Source organism: Engystomops pustulosus, chromosome 5 (genome assembly GCF_040894005.1).
Source record: "Engystomops pustulosus chromosome 5, aEngPut4.maternal, whole genome shotgun sequence".
Classification (NCBI taxonomy): Eukaryota; Metazoa; Chordata; class Amphibia; order Anura; family Leptodactylidae; genus Engystomops; species Engystomops pustulosus.
In genome coordinates, this window is record NC_092415.1 from 29,959,598 (window position 1) to 29,983,812 (window position 24,215).

The 24,215-nt window shown below is 40.2% G+C and overlaps 1 protein-coding gene across 6 annotated transcripts in view; it reads right to left on the minus strand.

Annotated features, from left to right (window-relative positions):
* The window catches only part of VPS13B (vacuolar protein sorting 13 homolog B), a 629,099-nt gene that overhangs the window by 322,237 nt on the left and 282,647 nt on the right, over positions 1 to 24,215 (minus strand). For 5 of the 6 annotated variants that reach the window (XM_072151499.1, XM_072151498.1, XM_072151501.1 and 2 more), the window contains exon 22: positions 7,396 to 7,523. In XM_072151499.1, the coding sequence (XP_072007600.1) occupies positions 7,396 to 7,523 (128 nt within the window). Of the gene's footprint in view, positions 1 to 7,395; positions 7,524 to 15,711; positions 15,797 to 24,215 lie in introns of those variants that run through there. The other variant, XM_072151503.1, reaches the window with a different exon arrangement.

The window sequence follows — 24,215 nt, forward strand, 5'->3', positions numbered from 1 at the left end:
TGTCCACAGTTTCAGCAATCCAGATCAAAATGAAGGCACACAAACTGAAAAATCTAGAGTTTTTATTATGTTATTATGTTAGGTCATTGATTTTCAGCCAGTGCTCTTCTTGAAAGGTACATGCGGCGGATATATTACAGTCTTATTGCAGTACATGAGAATGCAATATTAAATTTAGAAACGCATTATGATACTGCATGTTCTTCTCCAATGATTGGCCACTAATAACAAACTTTAAAGAGGTTGTCCAGGTTTAAACATAAATATATAACTGGTCGAAGGGGGAGCCGAAAAAACACAAGAAAAAGCTTACACTTACCTTCGCCGGTGCTCCCGTTGTCCCACACTGACTCCGCTCGGTGCCGTGCCTCTGTTTGTTTACAGAGGCAGGTACTTCGATCACGTAACTTCTGGTTGCCAGCTACAGCATTGAAAATAACGCAGTGTCTGATGTGTGGCAGTGGTCGGGTCGGTGAGCCCTGCCTCTGTATACAAACAAAGGCAGGGCAGAGATGGGTTACAGTGCAGAACAATGAGAGCATTGGCAAAGTTAATTAAAACCTGTTTCTTGTTTACTCAACCCCTCCCTGGCCGGTCATGTATTTTTGCTGAAACCCGGACATCCCCTTTAAAAGGAAACCAGGAGGAGACGGGAAATGGCCAACCCCTTTAAAAATGTTGGCTGGGAATCAGTAATTTTTTATATATTTTTGGGAAGGGGGCAGGTTTGTCATTAAAAATAGAAAAATTGCTCGCCCCTCTCCCGCCTTATTATCGTATATAGAGGCCATTGGTGACGCGTCTCTACAGCAGTGCGCCTGCTAGTGCATGAGTTACCGTGCAATATAAGCTTAATTTTTCCCTTTAAGCATAGTTTAAGCGTAGATTGGAACAGAAAGTTGGAAATATCTTGCTTTCTTAAAAACTAAAGAAATGATGTAAATAAGTTATAATTGGATGTCAGCCAATAAGTTGCCCACAAGCCATTTCACGGATAAGCTGGATTTGCAGGACCAAACCTACAACTGAACTGATATGCTGCGTTCAGTTCAATGATTTTTAAAGGGAATCTGTCAGCAGAAACGGACCTAATAAACCAGTACCAGTATGTTGTCAAGAAAAGCAACTTTAAGTGGGTATAAATTGTATAAAGTCAAGGAGGTGGAGATATTAACACTGAAGTTAAGCTCTCTTTCCTCAGAAAGCCGCTTCACTGTAATTGATCGACCTGCATCCAGACACATCTCTAACAAGATCTCTAGAAGTCCTGTGCACAGGGGAGGAGGCATTCTGAGGCCGGGAGAGCCTGACTTCCGTGTTAAACACTCCGCCTACTTGACTTTATACAACCAATATACATCTGACTTAAAAGTTGATTTTGTGGATGATGGAACCATGCTGGGCAATAAAAGAAACATGATCTGGAATGTGTAAAACTGCTGGACAACATACTGGTAATTATTTACTAGGCCAATTCCTGATGATAGGTTCCCTTTAAGTCCCAACCAGTAAACCCCCCATGTGCATTCAGCAAGTGTATCAAAATGAACACACTCGTGGGCAACGTTCCTTAAAATGCATTCCATTTATCAGTGTTTAAAACTGGAAAATATATCGATTGTGGTTTAGGCTGACCTTGCAATTACTGTTTATTGGACTAGCTCATGCCAGAAAAAAATGGATTATTTGTATAATTTTTGGTGCATACCCCAGTATGCCACAGTTGCCACAGTGTCTAAAACCCTGTCTGTTAATACGTTGTGGGGAATATTGGGTAGTCTTTTTTTCACAGAAGATAGATAAGTGGCTTAAATAGGTTGATAAATTTGCCCTGATAGTTCTTTGCATCAGTCCAGGCTATCCCAGGCTATGATATTATATTTAGCCAGTCCCGTGGACTATTTGGTAGGTCAGGAAATTACAGAGGATTGCCACATTCTAACTCCAACTACAATACCAACAAGACTGTCTATAGTGCCATTTCCTTGAAAAACAGAGAATACAGAGAATATGGACCTATACCGAGATAAATCGACAATGTTGAGAAAGGTTTCATTTCCACACAAATGCCAAATTATCCTAGCATGGTGTATCCTCCCTCACATTTATACAGATGCCAGCAGCTTCAGGAGGTATTTGGTACTTTCACTCTTCTTGGTGTTTCAACACTTAACGAAGCAAAACATCCTGTTGTGAGATGGAGATGCAAGTATTGCTGGTGTCCATCTGTTGGGTAAGTATCATCCAAGCTTCCTATAATAATGATGGGCGCCAGCAGTAACCATCACCAGATGGCAGAAATCAGGCAGATTCCCTCATCCTCTAGACTCCTCTATTTCCATTAGTAGTACAGAACTCAGTGAGTACTTCTCATTCAGCTCCTAGATACTAATTAACTAACTCCATTTTAATTACAAGAACAATTGAAACCAGGAGTAAGTTTCTCTGCTTGTCCACTCTACACTGAACAGTAACTGAACCAGAAGGCAGATCTGTCCAAGACAAAGACAATAGGAAAATATATAGTTCTGTGGAGCAATCATAATACATGTCAGGATTAGGAGAAATTGTGCAGGATCTACAAAGCCTTGCCGTGTCTAGCCTCTACCATCATACACAATCCACTGTACAATAATAATAATAATAATAATTCTTTATTTATATAGCGCACACAGATTACGCAGCGCTGCACAAAGCATGTCAAATTGGTCCCTGTCAAGAAAAACCTTATATGGAGATTAAATCTACACAATATAATGGGGCTCATTTACTATGGGTCCTGTGGCCACACTTTGGTTGGATAGTCCGACGATTTCCGTTCCGCGCCGCATTTAGCAGAGGATTTTGGCAGACGTGATTGGAATTTGGAGCATCGGTCCCAGCTTTCATGTGACACAAAATGGGGGGGGAGGCGTCGGACGATGCACTAGGGACTAGTTCACACAGTGGACTCTAACGAATTTTACATTGGGAAAATGATGATAAAAATCCATTGTTCAATAAAATCAATGAGAAGACAGTGAGACCATTCCACCTAACGGGGAATAAAAAAAAAAAAATGTCCACCATTTACAACCTAACCCATGAAGAAGCCGCATGGAATATAGAATAGAATATAGGCCAAAATCTGGCCAAAGTCGTTAGCGAGTCGGACCTGGAACTTAACAATGGTTTTAAGGAAATAAAGTCAAGATTTATAAAACGCTGCAGAATTTGATGGTGCTATATAAACAAAGATTATTACTATTATTAAGTCAAACACAGCCATGTAAAATGATCCTAAGGGAATGACGCCCTAACACATCTTAAAAAGAATCTTAAATCAGATTGTTGTATATGGGCACACATTAGATGGTAGGCAGTTCCAACTCACTTGGGCAGGGTCAACAAATTGTAAGCTAGCGGGATTCCCAAATTACTGGATAGGCTAGATCAACGTAGCATCACATTGTAAGGATATGTTTAGAGGATTCATGGCATATTATTTCAAAGAAGGGCAGCAGCATATCCAACTGCATGCCTATACAGGTCCAATGGTTTTGCTCTTCCCCGTGAAAGCGGGAGGGGAACATCGCAGCAGACATAGATATGTTCATTTTCTTCTGTAAGTTCTAACCATTCTAAACACTTTGGACAGCAGAATCAGTATATTCAGGTCAATAGAATTCCACTTAACATCCCTCATTACCGGCACAATGGATTTTTCACTGTACAGTCAATGATCAGTCTATGTTTTTGGTGATAGTGTCAATAAGCCATTTTTTGTCTTGCCAGAATCTGGCGATAAGACTCTGTTCTTCTATTACTTGTCTTGCTGCCCTGGATCATAGTTTTCTTCTATAAGATGTGACCATATACCTGGTAAATAAATAAAATCTGGTTCTCTAAAGGGAACCTGTCAGTTAAACTAATCCACACTAACCAAACATTTCTTTGAAAACTGCTATTATACAGCAGTAGAACTATCCCTATATTGTTCCTCCCCATGCCTGTCACATCATGACTGCAAATTCATCTTCGTCCAGCTAAGCTGTGCCTCCAGCTATATGATGAACAAGGAACATGCTTCGGATAAGCCAACTTGGCCCAAATACCTTATTTCTCCCTTAGGAATGCTGGTTGTTTGACTCGCTGACAAGAATTCATTCATCAAGTCCGTGTCCCTCCTCCCTCAGGAATTTTTTTCAGCGTGTCACATAGCAAGCGTCCATATCACGAAGCAGGAGGTATGGTTTAGCTGCAGGAATATGAATATGCAGACTCACCTCATAGGAAAGATTACGATCGGATTCACAAGTCATAGTTTGCATAGTCGGCGAGTAAACTTTACAAATGGATTGAAGAACTTCATAGGCATGGGGAGGAACAATATGGGGATACTTGTACTGCTGTATAACAGCAGTTTTTAAAAATATGTTTAGTTAGTGTGGGTTAGTTTAGCTGACAGGTTCCCTTTAAGTAATGTCTGATTTTGGCTTAAAAAAGCAGCAAAAAAGCTTGCATGTGTACAATTAACCCCTAGGTATATGACAAACCCAGCAAAAAATGGAGGAAATGGTATTGATCACGACTGGGCACACTGTATGCTTGATATACTAAGTGGTCTGGCCTGGCATACTACTCTGAAATAGTTTTATCAAATGCACCACCTCCACCCACCCCACTCCTAGCCCATCCATGCCCCCTCCCCAGCCACTAGCTATAAGGATTCCATAGGGGGATGGAAAAGAAAAGTGCCCTTCCAGCCATGATAAATTACCCCCAAGATGTCCTGATAACTTGACAAAGAGCACCATTATACAAAACGGAAAAAAAAGATCTCACCTAAGATTTTTGGTATTCTGGGAATGAAGCATAAGATTAGGTTATACAAATTTAACATTTAAGCAAATTAAGACAAAAGATCATTCTGTTCAAATAGTATGAAAAAGACGATACATCATGATTATAGTTTCATCCTGTTTTCCTTTGTAAAAACACGGTTTGTCTGCTCTCGGCCAAGATTCTTGTGAATATCAGTATAGTTTAGAAATCTGTTCTGCTAGTTTGTGGCTAAGAAAGAGGCACATAATATTTCCTGTGAATAGAGCCCTTAATGTTTCTCTGCAAAATAGGAGCTTTATATCATTTTCACGGTGGCTTAGAAAAACATTTTCAAATTTGATGTTGATTCCGGGCAAGAATTTCAATCGTAGAGCTATAAGCCGATTCCAAACCAAAATGAGTTTTTTTGGTATCAGTAAAAGCAGCCTCATATAAAAGGTCACTACTTCTGTATACGCAACTTTAGAAAACAGCTGGGGTTTGCAGGGAAAATTTGTTTCATCTCAAGGAAATGCTTAAAGTAAACCTACCATCAGGGATCTACCTATGAAGATAGATTCGGTGGCAGGTCCATCTAATGCAGTGGTTCTCAACCTGTGGGTCGGGACCCCAGCGGGGGTCGAACGACCAAAACCGGGGGTTGCCTAAAGCCATCAGAGCCGCAATTTTACTGTGTTTTTACTGCGAGTTGCATGGTTTGGGGTCACTACAGCATGATGAACTTTATTGTGGGGTCACAGCATTAGAAAGGTTGAGAACCACTGATCTAATGAATAGCATCGGAGCCCTCTTTAAGGCTAATTCAGTCATCGCTTTTTAAATTTTTTATGACCCTAACATGTAAATTACTGAAAGACACTACTGCCCCAGTAGCCCCTTTCCATCCTCCTACTATGACATCTTCAGCGTGCAGCTACAAGGAGCTCTGCATAGACTATCTACTCACAGCTGCCAGCTACGCGTACTCGGCTCCGAAGCTGGAGCTAGTGCACATACAGCTACAAGGAGCTGTGCGCTTTAGATGTCATAGGAGGAGGATAGAAAGAGTCTACTGTAGCTTCATAAGCCATGCCCATATTTTAAATAGACACATGACAAAGCAGTTTCCCAAGGGTGGGGGTGGGGGGCACTCCTCTCTGTCCACTCCCATGCAGAGAGAAAGGTAAACTTTTGTCAAACTTCATAGGAAAAGGCAAGTTTTATTATAAAAAAAAACTTTGGCAAGGTATACACCATTCTCTATTGGGACATGGGGGAGCCAGAAAAAAATCTCCTAATGACAGGTTCCCTCTAAAGTCTCACAGGTAAAAAAAAACCTAAGTAAAAATTGTTCCAAAGCTATAATCAGTTAAAGAAGAACAGAAGAAGTCTACAAATGTTCTACATATCCATTCATTTATCTATTCATCTTACCATATCCGTTCATCTATTCTATGCTATAGTATACTAATACTGTATGATATCTTCATTAGAGATGAGTGGACCCACAGTTTCCATTTAGGTTTGGATATTGCGATATTGGCCAGTGAACAGTCGATCCAGCAAATCGATGCCCCTTATTACTAACCATGGCTATGATTTGTCCGGTGGACACATGGCTAGTAGCACGGGGCATTAATCATAGTCATGACTAGTACCAAAGGTGTCAATTGTCCGGACTGGCTGAATAAAATACAGCCAGCAATATATCAAATACGCGGCCAAACCTGAACTGAAACCGCATATCCGCTCATCTCTTATCTCCATATATCTACCTATGTGTACAATATCAAAATCTGAACTATTATTAACATTCATTGTCATGTTATGACACCGTTCCAAATCACACACACAGAATTGAACCACAAGGGAACAAAGGGACTTTATCTGTAAGAACATGTCTAACTCTGTGTATTGGCTTCAGCATTTGAACCCCCCCCCCAACCTTCCAACCAACCCTGTGGCTCCTACTTTGCCTTTCACCCTATTACCCCACAACTAAGTGGATCATGAGCAGCAGGGGCTCCATGTCGCAACAACTGGTTGCAACAGTGTCAGAACTGGATCCTGGCAGCCAAGAGCACCAGTAGCAACTTCATTGGAGCACCTGAAATGTAAGTGATCACAACCAGAGCCTTAATGCAAGTCAGGAGAAACACTGCACCAAGGCTCCAGTGGCAGCCACAAGCGCCAGAACGGCAAAAGTGGAGCAGGGTCTCTTGTACAAAACCAATAGACCACTTGGTCGCCACAACACTGTCAGCGCTGCACCAGCACCCCTACTGTAGCATCCCCTACACATGTCTCTCTAGTCTGTGTCCATTGTGACTGGTACATTTCCGTACCGTAATTGCTTCCCCATATGTAAAGAAATGTGTTCATGTAACCTGTATTGTGCTGTATCACAATGTCATATAACTATGTTTGTATGCAACCAAGGAACTAACAGCATGTAAGAAAGCGCCTCTCAGAGTATTTATGTACAAAATAACTTTGTACAATATGTACAAAATTATCCCCCCCCCCCCAAGAAATCCATAAAGTTGTATCCTATCATATATATATTTTCTGATTTCCCGACAAGAAACTCACCTGTAGAGTAAGACGCTTGACTGCATTCCAGACTACTCTGATAATTTCCTTCATTCTCTCTTCTGGAGTCTTGCCGGAATCTGTAGAACTCTGCAGTAACTTTGCAGGAACTGATAAAGGCCGAGATTCTGTAAAATAAAGGTCAATGAAAAAGTTAATATCATGCAAAATGGAAGTAAATTATGACTTTGCGTTCTAGGTTTTCTTGTATTCATGACAGAGCTCTAAATCCTGGCCAAAGACAACCTGTAAGCGACCAATAGATGGCAATAAAAGGTAAATGAGATATTATTCAAACAATTAATTAATTAAAACTAATTAAATAACAGAATCTTTAAAGTTCTATACTCCCCCTAGTGGAGGCAGCAAGTAAAATGTTAATATTTAATTAAACACTGATTTAAAGACCTAAAGAGAACACCATGGAAAAAGTAGAACTGTTACTTTAAAGGGGTATTTAAGAATTTATTTATATTGATTGCCTATTCTTAGGATAGGTAATTAATATGATAGCCAGACAGACTATAATGCTCAGAACTGTACAATGTATAGTGGCTCTGCTTTGTATTACAGCCCAGCCCATTCACTTAAAGAGAACCCGTCATGCAAAATAACCCCCCTAAACTAAATATATTTTCATAAACTGCCATTAGAGAGCATTGCCTCTATCCCTTCATTGTCCCTCTACATGCCTGTAAACCTAAGCAATGAGGTCCTAAAGCTGTATGCAAATGACCTGTGAAATGTCCAATGAAGCATTAGCATATTCAAGCTGTCCACTCTATTCATGAGTGGGAGGCACAGCCACACCCCCAGTGCATGACTGACAGCCTGTATAATGATGTGAGGCTGTATAATGATGTGCTTCCTGGTGCTGGTGGCCACGCCCCCTGCAGCCTGTGTGTGCATGTGTGTGTGTATAGGAGAGATACAGCAGCTCCAGGCAGCCATGTTACAGCAGAACATGTCAGATTCATGTGTAGCTGATGTCTGTGTCTCTCACCTGTATATTAGGAGTATGCACATGTCAGCAGATGCAGCACACACACTAGCAATGCTTTACTATACATTACACACAGACATGAGCAGGGGGAGGAGAGGGGAGGGGTAACAGGGGTGACATCACTGCCTCTGACCATGTGACCAGCCTCATTTACATAATAAAGAAAAGATGATTTTACAATGAATAATGTATGAAATAACTAGATAAAGGCTGGGATGGGATCCTTGTGAGCTGCTCCAACAGGTAGTAGTGACAGGACTAGTGACACAGACCTGATGACAGGTGTCCTTTAACGGGGACATGGTTTCAAACAGTGACATCCTAGGTTAATAACAAGAAAGCAGTACACTCAGTGGTGCCAGGAGTCGGCAATGGGTCTTTCCGGTTTCCTCCGATACTCCAAAAACATACTGGTAGGTTGATTAGATTGTGAGCCCCATTGGGACAGGGATCAATTTGGCGAGCTCTGTGCAGCGCTGTGTAATCTGTGTGCGCTATATAAATAAAGGAATTATTATTATTTTAACAATGGTGCCAGGAGTCATACCTTTGTTTTTATGACACCTTAGACCATTGGTCCCTAACCTTTTTTTGCCCAGGGACCCGAAGTAAACATAAATTTTCTCCAGTGACCGGTGGGTGGGGGAATGCGGTCTGGAGTCTTGGTTTCATAGCCAAAAATGTATATGTCTTCACGCCCCATAATAACTCCCTGAGTGCCTAGCTTAATTTGTGTCAATTCCTTATGAAACGTCCCCCCGCCCCACTTATATTGTCCCCTTTCCTGTAGCATGCCCCCTCCCATGTCTCGTTTCCTGCATCATACCTTCCTCCCAATTTCCCTTTCCTTTAGCTGCCCCCACCCTCTGCTTCCAATGCCCCCTTTCCCAGCTGAGCTCTGTCGTAAAAAAAATATTCATCTTCCTCATTCCCCTGCAGCAGTCTCCTCTTCCACATTAATGAATTGGTCTATTGTCGGTAGACATGATGTGATGACATACTGACACTCGCCGTCAATAGAGCAGTGCATTAGAGTGGAAATTAAGTAAAGGAAGAGAAGACTGCTGCATGGGAACAGGGAAGATGAATTTTTTTTGTTTGTTTTTACAAAGCTCAGCCATGGACCAGAACCAGGTGTTTCACAGCCCTGTCTTGGGCCACGGACTGGTGGTTGGGGAACACTGCTTTAGACCATTTAAAGGCTTGACTAAAGTGCTGCATGTTAACTAGCCATTAAAAGTGTACACTGCATTCAGTTTTCCATCTTAGTAGATGGTTTCCAACCACTTAGATACTGAGTTTCTGAAACTGGCATAAGGGACTTTATAAGAATAGAAAGAAGTCTTCAATATTCTCTAGTCCAGTTGCTCTTCAATAATTTACAGGGCCCTTAAATACTGCTACGATTAACTATTTCAGTATATGAGAAGACAGAAAAACTTCATCAAAGATTTATACTTGAAAAATTTCAAATCTGTTCTGGTCCTAAAAGAGGAGAGGGACTGGAGAGAAAGGACAATGACAGCCTGTCTGACAGGCTAATGAAGGGTATTCTGTAGCTATTTTTTTTGTCCAAAATTCAATGGCCAACCAACTATACTTCTACTACGTTTTTTTTTTAAACTTTGCAATATATCGTATAATATGCTAAAATATGTTTTCTCATCTGGGCATTAACATTCAGTTCGATTAATCTGCCATATATATATACATTTGTTCAATCAGATGTTATCTGAGACTTGAGAAAGCGCTTTACAGTGCGAAACAGCCCGTTGCCTTGCCGCATGTCGGCGTCCTGTACCTGCTCTTGCACCCATTAAAGCTTGAAGTACCATATCGGTGAGTGCCGCATCTTCTTTCCGACTGCATCAAAAATGTTTTACCTGGCTGTCCTGTGGTAATGATTGCCGGATCCAGGTGGCCAGCCAGTACTGAATAGTACATGTCTGGCCACCACTGCTGGAGTGTCGGGGGTGGTCGTATCCGAGGCAGCTAACTGGTTTCTAAGGGACAACATGGCCACATTTATGAGAAATTATCTTAACACAGGAACATTTTTTTAATAACATCCAATTGAAGAAATGTTTACATATGGCAAATGATTTAAATTAAATGTGAATGCCCAGATGGGAATATCCCTTTTATCTTCTTTAAGACTTTCTCACAACCTAAACCTGAAAGTAAAAATCAGAACAACAGACATGAGTGTTAGCAGATTACATGGTTGTCTATGGATCAAATTCTCCTTTACTTTGCATGTGCAGTATATGTGAGACATTGTAGCATCTAGTCTCCACCCACCAGCTCTGGGACAACTGAGAATTAGAGACTTGCAAAGGGGAAAACTGCAAAATGTTCTATGGATCAAAACTGTGTTACTCCCCTGCTACATGCAAAAAAAGTAATCAACTATATATCATATGTTTCGGTCTACAAGAGGTATTTTTAGCAAGATCCTGCACTGTAAGAAGGTGACAAAGTGTTTCACTCAATCTCTGAAATCTTGGCATGAAGAATAATTGTGTGTGCGTGAGTGAATGGACATACCAGTGCTGGGTATGTTTAAGTGAGAGAATGGATGTAGCACAACTGAGTAAATGTAGCAAGAAGTGAGTGAATGGATGGATGTAGCAAAGATGTGTGTGAATGAATGGATGTAGCAGAGCTGTGTGTGTGAATATGAATGTAGCAAAGATGTGTGTGTTGTGCCTGTGTGTGACCAACAAAGAATTTTTAAATGGTGTCAAATATAATTTTACTTTTTTTGGGTGACTAAATCTGGGGTGGGTCTCCGAAAAACATGGTATATTATATATATATAAAATTTGAATGTAAGTAGATACATATATATTAAAATATCGATCACAACATAAGAATTTGATGTTTATTTTAAATAAATCATAACATTTAAGGGAGACGTTCACTTTGACTTCCTTTTCAGACTCTTTCCATTTTCTATAAAGACCACCCAGAATTTCACGGTGGTCTCATTTGTCATAATATACTTCACGTATGTACACAGGTTTCCCATTTAGAATTTCCTTACGGTGTCCAACAGTAAAGATACATAAATGACTACTGTTCTTACCATGGTACTTATTTACGCTTCACGGTAGTTAATGCCCCTAAAACGCATAGTACCTCTGAGCTACTATGAACAGTGATTATGTAAAGACCATAAAATGCAGCACCATAGTACAACACATTAACTGTGACCGAATAGGTAGAGGGCTGATTATTAGTTGCTTCTGCAAACAAACGCTGGATTCTGCGCTGAAAGGCATTCTCCAAGAATGTTTGGTTAAGCAAATGAAATCATGTTACACATGATCAAAGGCTAAGTACAATCAGCCCATCGTAACACGTAAAAGCAATTACCACCCCGCCTGTAGGAGCACTTACCCAAAGCTAATGCCTTACAGAATACCGTTTGATCCATTTTATTAACTAATTAAACAGTGACTGGACAGTATAGTAGTTAGAATATCACATTCCTCCGCCACTTCACAAGCCTTACTCATGGGCTAGTGACAATATGGTATCTCAGTAATTTTTTGGTTTCCCGTTTCTGGACTAATGAACTAAAAATCCCGTAATGTCACAAGTAATTTGACAGATCAGACAGAAAATAATGTTGCATGGTTCACTGACTTCATCTCATACTTATTCAAGCTTCTTAAGACACATTAAAACGTACTTGTCACCTATATATGCTAGAGTCATTAATGTACGTAAGGAAGTCATATTCAAAAGAATTTAGCCTTCTGGATTTTATATAATATTGTGAAAAGGCAAAACCCATTTAGTAAATTACTGGTTAATTCACAATTAATGTTTTCACTTGTCATCTGATTTTCAAAGACTGCCTCTTGCTGTGGAAGACTGGTACTACACAAACTACAAAGAACCAATTAAAATGGTTGTGATGTGATGCCTGTAGCTTTGTGTCTACCGGATAATAGATAGGAGGAGCGCACAGGATGAGTTATTGAAGAGAGAGTTGAAGTTTAATGCAGTTAGGGAATGTGATAGGCTTGCCTAAAGAGATGGGTTTTAAGAGCACGTATGACATTTTGGAGGATGGTTATTAGACTGGCAGTCCAGGATAGGGCATTCCAGTGAATTAGTGCAGCGGGGGAGAAGTCTTGAGACGGGAGTGGGAGGTTTGAATTAAGGAATAGAATAATCTAAGATCACTGGCAAAATTACTGTGCCTAACATCAGAGATGTGTGGCAAACTAAAAACACACACAACTGCGCCCCTTTAAGTGCACAGTGTTAAAAAGTAGACACCATAGTTTATACAGTTGAATAAAAGACACATGTCCATCAAGTTAAACCAAAGTTCAAGTTCAGACAAAAATGCCAAAGAGGCATAATTGTGGCCCATGGACATAGAAAATACATATGACAGCACCAAAGACACTTTGTATATGCCAACCAGTGAAAAAAAAAACCTGGCACAGACACGATAATAAATCTGCCCCAATGAAAACAATCTGACTGCTGAAACGAGAGCAAAAAGGGAGGAGTTTGGTCTTATCTTCTTTTAATGTCGATTAAAATATTTAAAAAAATGACGGTCCAGAAAATTCCATTCATATGCAGTTGATGTTCCCGACATGTTGTCATAAATAATGATATTACTCATCATGACACAATATTCCCTGAACATCTATTCCTTTAGTTTTATGTTGTATGGTTTCTCGGTTACTCCTGATTGGATGTTATCAGGGTGTTCCTCCACAGACTAATTACAATATTCAAAATGATCCAAAGAGAGATAAAGGTACAGCATATAATACAAAATGGTTGGTAACTAAAAAAATGTTAACTTTCAATGGGTTTCCAAGCCAAGTAAAAATAATTACAGAGATTCAGAAATGTACCTGCAATTCACAATTAATCTATCTCTAATTCTTAATTATTAGATGACATCTACCAACAGGATGAAGGATTGTAAACCAAGCACACTGCCATACTGGTATGTGCCCCCTCTGCCAGGATCTGCTCTTCTATTAGCTTCTTATACGTTTTTTTTTAATTATGCAAATAAGCCTGAGGGGCTCCAGGCTCCATAGCTGTTAATGGAGCCTTTTAGGCTCATTTACATAACCTTTAAGCTTTTTTTGGCTTCCTCAAATTAACCTCTTCTATTTGCACATCTTGTCATTGTCCAGCGTTGGAATCTGTAGTGTCATGTCCATAACAAGGAAATTGGCTATTATGATTAGGAACAGCATAAAAGAGAAAAGAGCTAAAAAGTTTTCACTAGAACAAGAAGAGTCCGAAATGGTGTAAGGTCCCCCTTTCAAGGCTTTTTAGGATTTCACAATTTGAACATGTATGATAAATTTACCACAATTCTTTTTTTTTAAAGCATTTTAGAGTAAAAACAGTAAAAACTATTGGAAACACCTCGACTGATTATAAGGAAGATAGACACTTTTCATCTCAAGGACTTGTGTTAGTCTTTCCAGCAGGTGCAGTTCAGAGCCCCAGATGACATCACGTAAAAAGCTAATTACATGAAAGTGCTGTTTTTGTACATTATTTCCACTTATAAAACTGCAATAACCATTAGGATCCATACAATTATGGTGGTTTATAACTCTCCGCTTTAAAGAGAACCCTGTAGAATGACATCATTTCTGAGTGAGTAACACAACTCCTTTAACATCCCAGAGTCCCAGCTGAATGTGCGGTGAGGTGTCATGGTGTATCACAACACAACACTTGAGCAATTGGTGCAGTCCTGGCTGCTTCTACAGGATTCAAATCACAGATCATTTGTAAAGAACACACACATGTGATTCTTAGTGTTAGTGGAGAAACGGCAGTAGGAAAGAAAGACTCCACATGCATAACATAATAAAATTCTTCAATGTATACATAACAAAAAAAACAAAAAAAACCCTATTTGAGAAGTAAAAAAAAATAGGGTCAATGAAAATTGTGATTACTATAAAAAAATAAATATGAACATGGTGAAAGGTTACAAAATGTGAAAATGGTACTCTTAGTCATCGTCTAAGAGGCAACAGCATGGCATATAAACTAAATCTTCTTAAAGGAAATTTACCACCCGAAACTGCCCTTTCTTCTGGTACTTTCCAGCACTCTCGTTACAAAGATAGTGTTTAAAAATTAAGCAAAGAAGCCTGAGGGGCTCTGTGTTGCGCCATTCGTCGTTGTAATTAGCCACACCTTCCTTTGGCTAACTCTCCGCCTCCTCCCTCACAGACACCCAGCTGAGCAATGAGGATACTACCCCACGAGCCATGTAGAGATTTAGGGTGCTATACAGACCTTCCCTTTTGAATAGACACTTTTAAATAACTTTAACCCTACAATAAAATTCCCTTCTGCTATCAGAAGGCGATAGAATAACAACAAACTCAATAGTTCTACTACATAATTAAAGATTGTGATCTAGTTTGCTCAATTTTTGTATTTGCAAAGTATTAACCTGTAACTCTGGAGTCGGTTGTATATCGTTAAAGAACTTTTTCTCTGCATACAAAGTTATCCAGAGAACATGGTCAGTCTTCGAGTCACCCCATCCACTGGGTAATTAAAGAGGTTGTACCAAGTTCCATTGGTACCCTTGAAGAACTGGACAGGGGGAAAACAATCTGAATTGTAGGGATTGGGACAACCAATCAATTACAAGATCACTAGCACCATCCACTGATCACGAGAATGAAGGTCCAGTTCTCACAAACTGAAATAAACAATGGCCCAGATTTACTAAAGCCAGTTTTCTGTCGGACTTTGTATGTTCTTTCATGTACAAACATGTATTTAAGAAGTGTCCAAGACACATTTGTGGCACACACGACACAATTTTGGCGCATGCTGCACTATGTCAACGTACTGAAATGGGTGTTCCAGTGCTTAGTCTGTGACTGTGCCTCACATGTAACATGAAAAGTCAGAGAGAAATGTTTTGCACGCCCCATGTTAAAGGTGTACCAAAAAAAGTGGTTCACTCTGTTGGAGCAGTGCAGGGGGCACCAGATTCACGAAGAACAGGTGCCAGAAATCCTGAATCTAGCGCACTCTGGACAGACACGCTCTTAGTAAATGTGCCCAATGCATTCAATATTATGGGAGAGTTGGAAATTGCAGAGCGCATTGCTTGGGTATCTATATCACTCTCATTCACTCTATCTATGATAACTCTGGATAAATTCTGATTCTCCCATGAACATAGGATATACCCAATCCAAAGAGACAAATGAGTGACGGCGCTTCAAATACTCCTGAACAATGAGAATCATCAACTAAGATTTTATTGAAGATATAGAATTGTGGCGTGCTTCAGGAGAAACGAATCAGGAAGACACGGTTGACATCAAGTATCTCCCGGTGGTCAAAGTTCACCGTTGTCTTGTGCTAAAACAGAAAAACATAAATCTTAAAGAAAAAAATTGCTAAAAGTATAACCTGCATGCTCCCATGGTATTTAATGGAGTGGCACTCAACCTGACACTTAGTGAGAACAGGACCAGTGTCCTGGTCCAGTTCCTGTGACCTGATCTATGGGGTGGAGGGGGTCATAGCCTCTGGACCCCGAACGATCTGAATACTATCCCCTATTCTGAGGATAGTGGATTAAAGTCAAAATTGGTGCAACCCTTTTAAAGCTCAAAATCACTTGAATTCAAGATCGAAAGAAACTAGATAGAATCTGTTTTAACGACACTATATTTTTATCCTCTTAGCCAATCATTTCGTATTCTATGCAGTCCGCAGATGAGAAAATGTTCAACTTCCCAGCGTCCCTTCAAAAGATAGTTGCCCCTTTTAGATGGTTGTGTCATGAGGCACTCGTTCGCACAATGACAATCACGGGGGGATATTTTCGCAGTGCGATACATCAAGAGGCTTCAGCCTCTTTATGTATTGGGCAGGGTCCTGCGCAGCGGTAATTTCTATGCCAGGCCCTGCCTGGTGTAGAAGTAAACGCAGCCGGTGGCTTATCCCATGCGAGGCTGGCCGCAACACTTCTTCACGCCCCCTTGGTGTGAAGCTGGCGGAGAGAGCTAAACAATTGCAAGTGCTAGCAATAAGCTAGCATTTGCGATTATTTCAGGGCTTCAACATGGCGTGGCGCAGAGGCCCTGATAGATATGCCCCACTGTCCACAATCCATCCAATGCAGTGGCTAGATATGGCATATCCTAAGGGAAGTCAGGTCTATACTTTCAATTAAAAAAAAACAACCGCACCACAAACAAACATCTAAAAAGCCCCCTAAGTAGCCAGTTCAACCATTGTTTTAAAATCCATAGAAAACATTAAAAAAAAAGCTTAATCCCACCAATCTAAATCGGGTCCACATAAAGCTGGAAAAAGTTGATGTCACTGCTCTACAGCAATGCCTTCTGCCATAGATCGCCATATCTTTGCAGCAGTCGACCAGGTTGTCAAGGAGACTCCAATACAAACAGTGGGTAATGTATTCCTTGAGTAAAAGAAAACCCCTCTAAGTGTTTTTTCAGTGTTATTTTATTTTATACGGAGCGCTAGTCCTGTAGGTATATGGTCTGACGCAGGTGTGTTTCTTTTGCTTCTGTTTTTATTAATATCAGCACGGTAATAAATTATGTGTTACAGCTGGAAATTACAGAAAACGGCTACAGCAGATCTCATCATTAAACATGAGTAATCTTTCCCTATAAATGAAAATAGAGTGTAAAATGTAAAATGTGGGCAGATGGGAGAGATTGCTTTTTTTAGGGGGGTGATTAGAGCTGCATACTTTCTAGAACTGTGTCATAAACTTTGAGTTGTCATCTACGTTTATCCTCATCATCCTGTTAGGTCATTCACTCTGGTTTTATTACTATATAGATCACGTTAATGGTAACATTTGATAACTATTACATCATCACTAATTTGTGGGCATTGCATACCTTATTTCAGTTATTTACTATGTGTGGACCACGCTATCATGAAAGTCCAACGTGTTGTTATGGAGTTTGAAGGGCTCGTGGACATCATTAAAAGGAGTATTGTTGCTAATACAAAGGTTTACAATCCCCCTTTTCACTTAACAAGGGGGTAGGGGCACTTACCCATAGATCTAGGAACCGTGACTGTAGTAATCTTCTTATATGTATTATCTATAGCCTCCTTCCTTCTAAAATCTACTTTTACAATTATGCTAATGAGCCTGAAGGACTCTGGGAGGCTATGTCAGAGCCCCATATGTGCTTCACATTCACAGGCTGCTACACTATGAGCACTTCCCCTGTTATGTCGACAAGAGGGGTGGTCAGACGTGCCTTCAACAGGCTACCACCTGCAACAGCCTGCAACTGCTGCTGTAGCAGATGCACATCTGTCGATGCCACCTCAGTGTGCTGAGCCGGACTGCTTGAGAGGCGGCAAACATGGCGTGTTTGGGCTCCAACATTACATCATTACCCTCGCAGCAAAGTCAACTAAGCGTATGATGGGAACTTAAAGGGTTATTCCATGTAAGAGAAAGTATACCAAAGTTGGTTGTTTAACTAATCATTATCCCTGATAAGTAATCTTACCATCAATTCGGTCCAATATTTTGTCAATTTAAAAGTTTTTATTTAAATGTTTGACATTTAATAAGATAAATTTAATAAGATAACTGCAGATTCCTAGGAAGAATCATTTGAAATTTTGTTACCAAATCGGTGTTCCATGCTACCACGCTTACAGGCTCAAACACCATTAACTATAGTGCTCATTGATCCAGGAGCCCTGGGAAGTAGAGTATGTGTGTCAATACTCACCTGCTCCAGATCTGCTGTCATTATGAAGACCCAGTGAAGGGGTTGGAAGAATTGGGTGCCACAAGTGGTAGAGGACTGGGAACCACTGGTAAAAGGGGCTAGCAGTTTTTTGTCTGGTCTTGATTAAATATCGTCTAGTCTGGGGTCTGTATTGTATATATAAGGATAGGTCTTAGGTCTGTAATAATAAATACAGCCTGATCTGACAAATAAGTAGAATAGAGCCTGATCTGACAAATAAGTAGAATAGAGCTTTGTTCACTCATTAGAATCTAAAGTTTCCAAGCACAGAAGTTTGAAAAGCTTATTTGAAAAGTACTTTTGAGCAATTTTGGCTTAAATATTAAAAATGTTTTCAACTTAGTTGAATAGCACAAAAGTGTGCCAAAATGTTACCAAAAATTCCGGCCTGGACAATAGGTGATATGGATCAAACTGACAGAAAATGGACCAATTTTATCGGCATCGAGCACCTAGATACATTTTCTGTGTCTGTTAATACCGACCATTATCTGATGAGAAATTAATCTTACATAATTAGTGGAAACACTTAACTTTGCAAAGCTACACTATTACCAGAGAAATGCAATATTTGTACAGAGGGTTTGAATAAAATAATCGGCTAATGTATCAAATTTTACGTAAAGCTATGAATAAGAAGGAATGTGGGACCCTTATTCTGCAGCTAAATCAACATTGTGGTTCTTGATTTAGTCATTATCCCTGATGAATAATCAGAAAATACTGTGATATCATGGACACGACTAAACATATTTTCCGTTGACTAACCAGTAAAAATGCTTTGTTCACCCGGACCTCTCTAAGACTATTTAACTGATAATGTTAGAAAACAACAAAAGTTGGAAAACCATGGTTTTATATTTTCTAATCCGCCATAAGGAGTAAACTTAAACAATTCTTTCTTATTTCCAACATTTATTCCCTATGCACAGAATAGGGGATGAAAGTCTGATAGTGGGGGGTCCTGCAAGTCCTCCTTAGCTGCCCTGTAAACAAGACTTCAGATATCAGCATGGGCCATGTTTAATGGACAATTGTATGGCTCACATGACGTTAACTTGGAGGGCTGAGGACTTTAAGGGGTTGTCTAAGGAAAGGGTTGACATGAAGTGAGGCTAATAGGCCAGATAATTTGTGGTCATCCATTCCGTTGATGTAAAGTTGTTGTATCAGAGACCATACCCCTTAAAGGGAACCTGTCACCAGTGTCCCCATTTATTGATTCCCTTTGTTACTAAAGATCTAGTCATGGAGATAGGGGAGTTCCAGCATACAGTCAATCAACGCCCATCCTTCCTTACTGACACTGTTAACCCTGCCCCACTCAAGAATGAGGTAGTGTGTAACTCGCTGAAGAGAATTCATGAGGTAAGAGTGAATGAAGGGACAGAGAGACATTGGGGCACATTTACTTACCCGGTCCAGCGCGATCCCCCACGGTGCATTGTCCGAAGATCCTGCACAGCTGCCGCGATTCACAAAGATCGTGCGCCCGAGATCCTGCATGTGTCGCTTCCCTGATCAGGTCCGCCGGAGTTCACCTTCTTCTTCTCGGTGTATGTAAGTGCTTGGCTTGCGACACAATTTTAAATGTTAAATCCCGCGCGTTGTTCGAATCCGACGGTCCCCCGATTTGTGCCGCGTGAAAGCCGGCGTGATTGCGACACAATCCGGTCGCGTTCCCCGAAAATCCGATGGAAATGCAGCCCCGGGACCTTAGTAAATAAGCCCCATTGACATGTGTGACACGCTAAAGAGAATTCCAGAGGGAGAGTTGAATAACTGAGCTGATTTCTCTTTATCGTAGAACACACTGACATCGTCTCTCTCAAAACAGCTTAACTGCCTCTAACTGTCCCCAATTTATCATTCTTGATTTTGACGGTAGATTTCTTATAACGATCTATTCTATATTGGGAGTGGGATTCAACTTAATATCCGGTGGTGGTTACTAGCGATGTAAATATGTTTTAAGTAACAAGTTCATCCATCCAAATCTTACTAATCATTCTGAAATATCCATTAGCTTACCTAGTCATTAGAGAACATTTTCCATAGTTTGTCAATGTCATATTTCTCATGTTTTAGGGGAATATTATGAAAAATGTCTTTTGGACATTAGGTAATAGGTGCCACCGCAAGTGATATGCTTCAGTTAACAATTTACTGGCAAGTTCTGAAAAAGTCATCTTATAAGTGAAACATCATGAATCAAAGTCAGTAACTACCAGAGGTTGGGGACTTCCTCCGCCAAAGAGAAAATCGGTAAACGTAAAAACATTCAGTTCACCTCTGGAACTTGGCATAATGTAAATTCCCCTCGATGAACTATTGTAGACTAAATCTTTCAAAGAACATATTTTACAATTGTCTATTGTTCCTACACACTTCCCACTTGAATTTTTAGATTCAATGCCAAAATGCATTTTTGTTTTAAATATATGACTATATTTTAACACTTGGTGGACAAGACAAGAACAGATGAGGTGGACATTCATTGACATGATTATCTGAAATGTTGGCTGTGTCCTTCAGTAGAATGATTGTTCACCCCAAATGAACAAATAATCACATATGCATGTTGCTCTTATCATCTGTATGATAGCACCGAAGAAGATAGCCATACTCAGCTTCTCTATTAATGTCCAAGTCATTGAATGTTGCAGCAGCATGCATGTCTGACTTACTCACTTAGGGTACAACAGAATCTCATGCTCATAATCCCTATAGAGAAAGAATAACTTGTTGTACATGGACAACCCCTTTAAACAAATTTAAAGGAAATCAAACACTCAAAAAAAATTTAAAAAACCTAGAAATACTAACCTCTACACCTCTTCATTTCGATCCCGCCGATGTCCGTTGCTAATCTTGACACACTGGGATCACCTAGAAAAGAAACTAATAATTAGCAGCCCAGAGCGCAGGGATGAGATGTCCGCCACTCCAGGCTACTAATTATGGACTCCCTTGCCACCTCACTCTCCGATGTTGGGAGCATGCAAGAGCAAGGTGACATCACATAAGAGGCGTGAGAGGAAGGTGCAAGGGGGGTTCATAATTAGAAGCCCGGAGCGCCAAACATCTTGTCCCTGCTCTCCAGGCTGCTAATTTTAACTTTCTTTTTTTTCCCCGGAGTGTCAAGACTAGCGATTAACAGAGCTGGGATCAAGATGAAGTGAGTATTTCTAGTTTTTTTGTGTTTTTTGAGTGGTTTATTTACTTTATTATTATTAGTATTATTTGGCAAAAGTTAGACATCCTCCAATAAGAGGCTGGCTCACTGGAATACATCAGCAACAATACACCTTCCTGGTCATTAGTGAAATCTGTACTTCATCCAACTCCTGGCCCCTTAACTCCCACTGACTGGCCATTGATAGATACCACAGTAAAGGTCTTGGCAGCACTTGACTGTTCATTCACGCGAGGCTGCTTAACCCCAGTTAGCGTCACCTGCTGGTTTTGTTCCTTCTAATGAGTGGTCAAACACTACGCAGCAGGCATGAATAAACCATGATCATACGCCTCACTGAGTGCCAGCCATTGATGCAATAACCAGATATTTCACATTTCTCTATGTGCTAATAAAACTTGCTAAGCTAAGATGTAGATAAATTACTACAGAAGCTTATTATTATTATTATTATTTTTGCAGGTTTTTTAGTTGGTTTTGCATAAATGCAATATTCCTAGTTGAAACTATTAAATTTAAGGTTCATTTGCCTGTTTTATTACTTTGTGAGAACAAAAACTCAGAACTCAACAAAACTGAAATGATGAGCAAATATTCATTACACTCGCAAGAGTCTTGCTGGATCTGCCATTTATCTAAGGCAAGGTTCACACTAGACTCATTAATTCTGTTTGCAGTAGAATGAGGCTGTGACAGATTTGTCCCAATGGATCCAGACTGATATGGATAAACCTAAGTGACTATAATGGTGTTAGTTAGGGATCCCGTGGTTTTCTGTGCTCCTCTGACAAAGTAGATAATATGAAAGATTCACTACTCATATACGGTGAAGCAATTTTTAACTGGGTACTACCACTTTTATATTCCTGTGTATTTACATAGCATATTTGAAGTGGATTTTACATTTGCTTAGTCCACCTTACAAAGTCATTAATTTCTATGGGAGACAGCCATAGATCTTATTCCGCATGATAGATTTTCTGCTTTGGGTAAAAAAAAAAAAAAAAAAACTGGATAGGGGATAACTTGTAGAAGTTATAATATACAGCACTAAACAGCGAATGGGAGTGCCACAGATAGCAGAGCGCTGTGTTTAGCAATCTCTGCCACTCCCATAAAATTGAAAGAAGCCGCAGAATGCATACTTTGCACCACCAATTGTTGTGGATGGAAGTTCTCTTCTTAGGATCAGTTGGGGTACCAGCAATTCCTCATCAGATTGTTGTCTCACATGTAGTGGATAGGGAATAACATGAACACTTGGTACAACTCCTTTAAAGGACATCTACCATCATATTTAGTAACATGCTCGCTACCTTCTCTAGGGGACGGCATCATTTTCTATTGTGAACAGCTGTATTCCAAGTAAAATCCTGACTTTATAAAAATATGCAAATGAGCCAGAGGTGTTGCAGCCATCGTCATCTCATCTATTCTCGCCCCCACCGACTCAGTATGCATCCTGGTCCTGCGCGCAGACATCTGGTGACACTACCCTGCTGCCTGCAAGTTAGCGCATGCACAAAAAGACTTTCCTTGTGCAGCCGCATTGGTATCCATCGGGCTGTGAGGACACTGTCTACAAGTCGCATACATGCGCAAGAAGTCTGTGGGACGAAGTCACTAGCTGTCTGCCCTCAACAGGTGGGATAAGTGGTTGACACAGGATGTGGTATTGATTTTACCGAAATACAGTTGGTCCTGAAATAAGGAAAAAAAGATACCATCCCCAAGAGAGGGTATAACGAGCAAGTAAGTGAAGACAGTCCACCATCAGTAAATCTGATGGAAGATGTTCTTTAAGATTAGACGGCTTTAAACTACTCCACCGTTACAATCCAACATGAGACTCTGAATATCTGGTCTAGTAATAGATTGTCTAGTGTAACCCAAGTCAAGGAGGAATGATCTTTCCTTATAGAGACCTTCTTGTAGGCATGTGGAGACTTACAGCCATTGATGCTCCATTGTCAGATTCTGGGAAATATGAAAATATGTTTCCCAAGATGAAATAAAGAAAACATTTCCTCTTGGCTACCTTGTAAGGCAGTCCCATTACCTTAAAGCATGACTTTTCAGAAAGCCCAATGACACGATTGCAGATATAAAGCCTCTTACACAGCAAAGCCAGTTCCCTACACTGTACTGAAGAGAGGCAAAGAGATAGGCTGATTTGGCTTATCATTAGGCTTCCCGAAAAAGCAATGCTTGATGCTAAGGAATCTGCCATACAAAGTAGCAAAGAGGCAATATTTTCCTTATCACATTTTGGAAAACATATTTGCATATTAGTCTAACACTGTTTCGTAGTCCATCTTTCCCTACTTTTTGCTAAACCAACATATTCTCCAGAACGAAGTAGCCCCATGACCTGAACAGCCAAGAAACCTTGGCTGATACAGATGTTCAGATACTGTATAACAATACAGTGTTTTAATGGCTAAAAGTCCTTTGACGGAGCGCACAGAACCAGGTCCAGCATTGTGATTTCTTTCACAATATCTCATTTAAAGTCATTGCATTTATAGCTGCAAACAGATCCCAAGAAGCACAAATTGGTGTGTGTTATTTTTGGTTACCATGTATTGCAGTAAATAAAATACACCCAAATGCCGTGTAAAAAGCCATGCTGTAATTCCATCTAAGAGTTCCGGTGACATTATTAAACCGGTCAGCGTTTTGTTGCTGTGGTTTATGATATCACCAGATACCCCCAGTGGAATTTACAACCTTATTACTGGCAGTGGGTTGTACGTTATGATCTGTGCGATGCTGACAGTGAGTGAACACTATGCCGCATGAAAACCGTAGTAAAATTTCC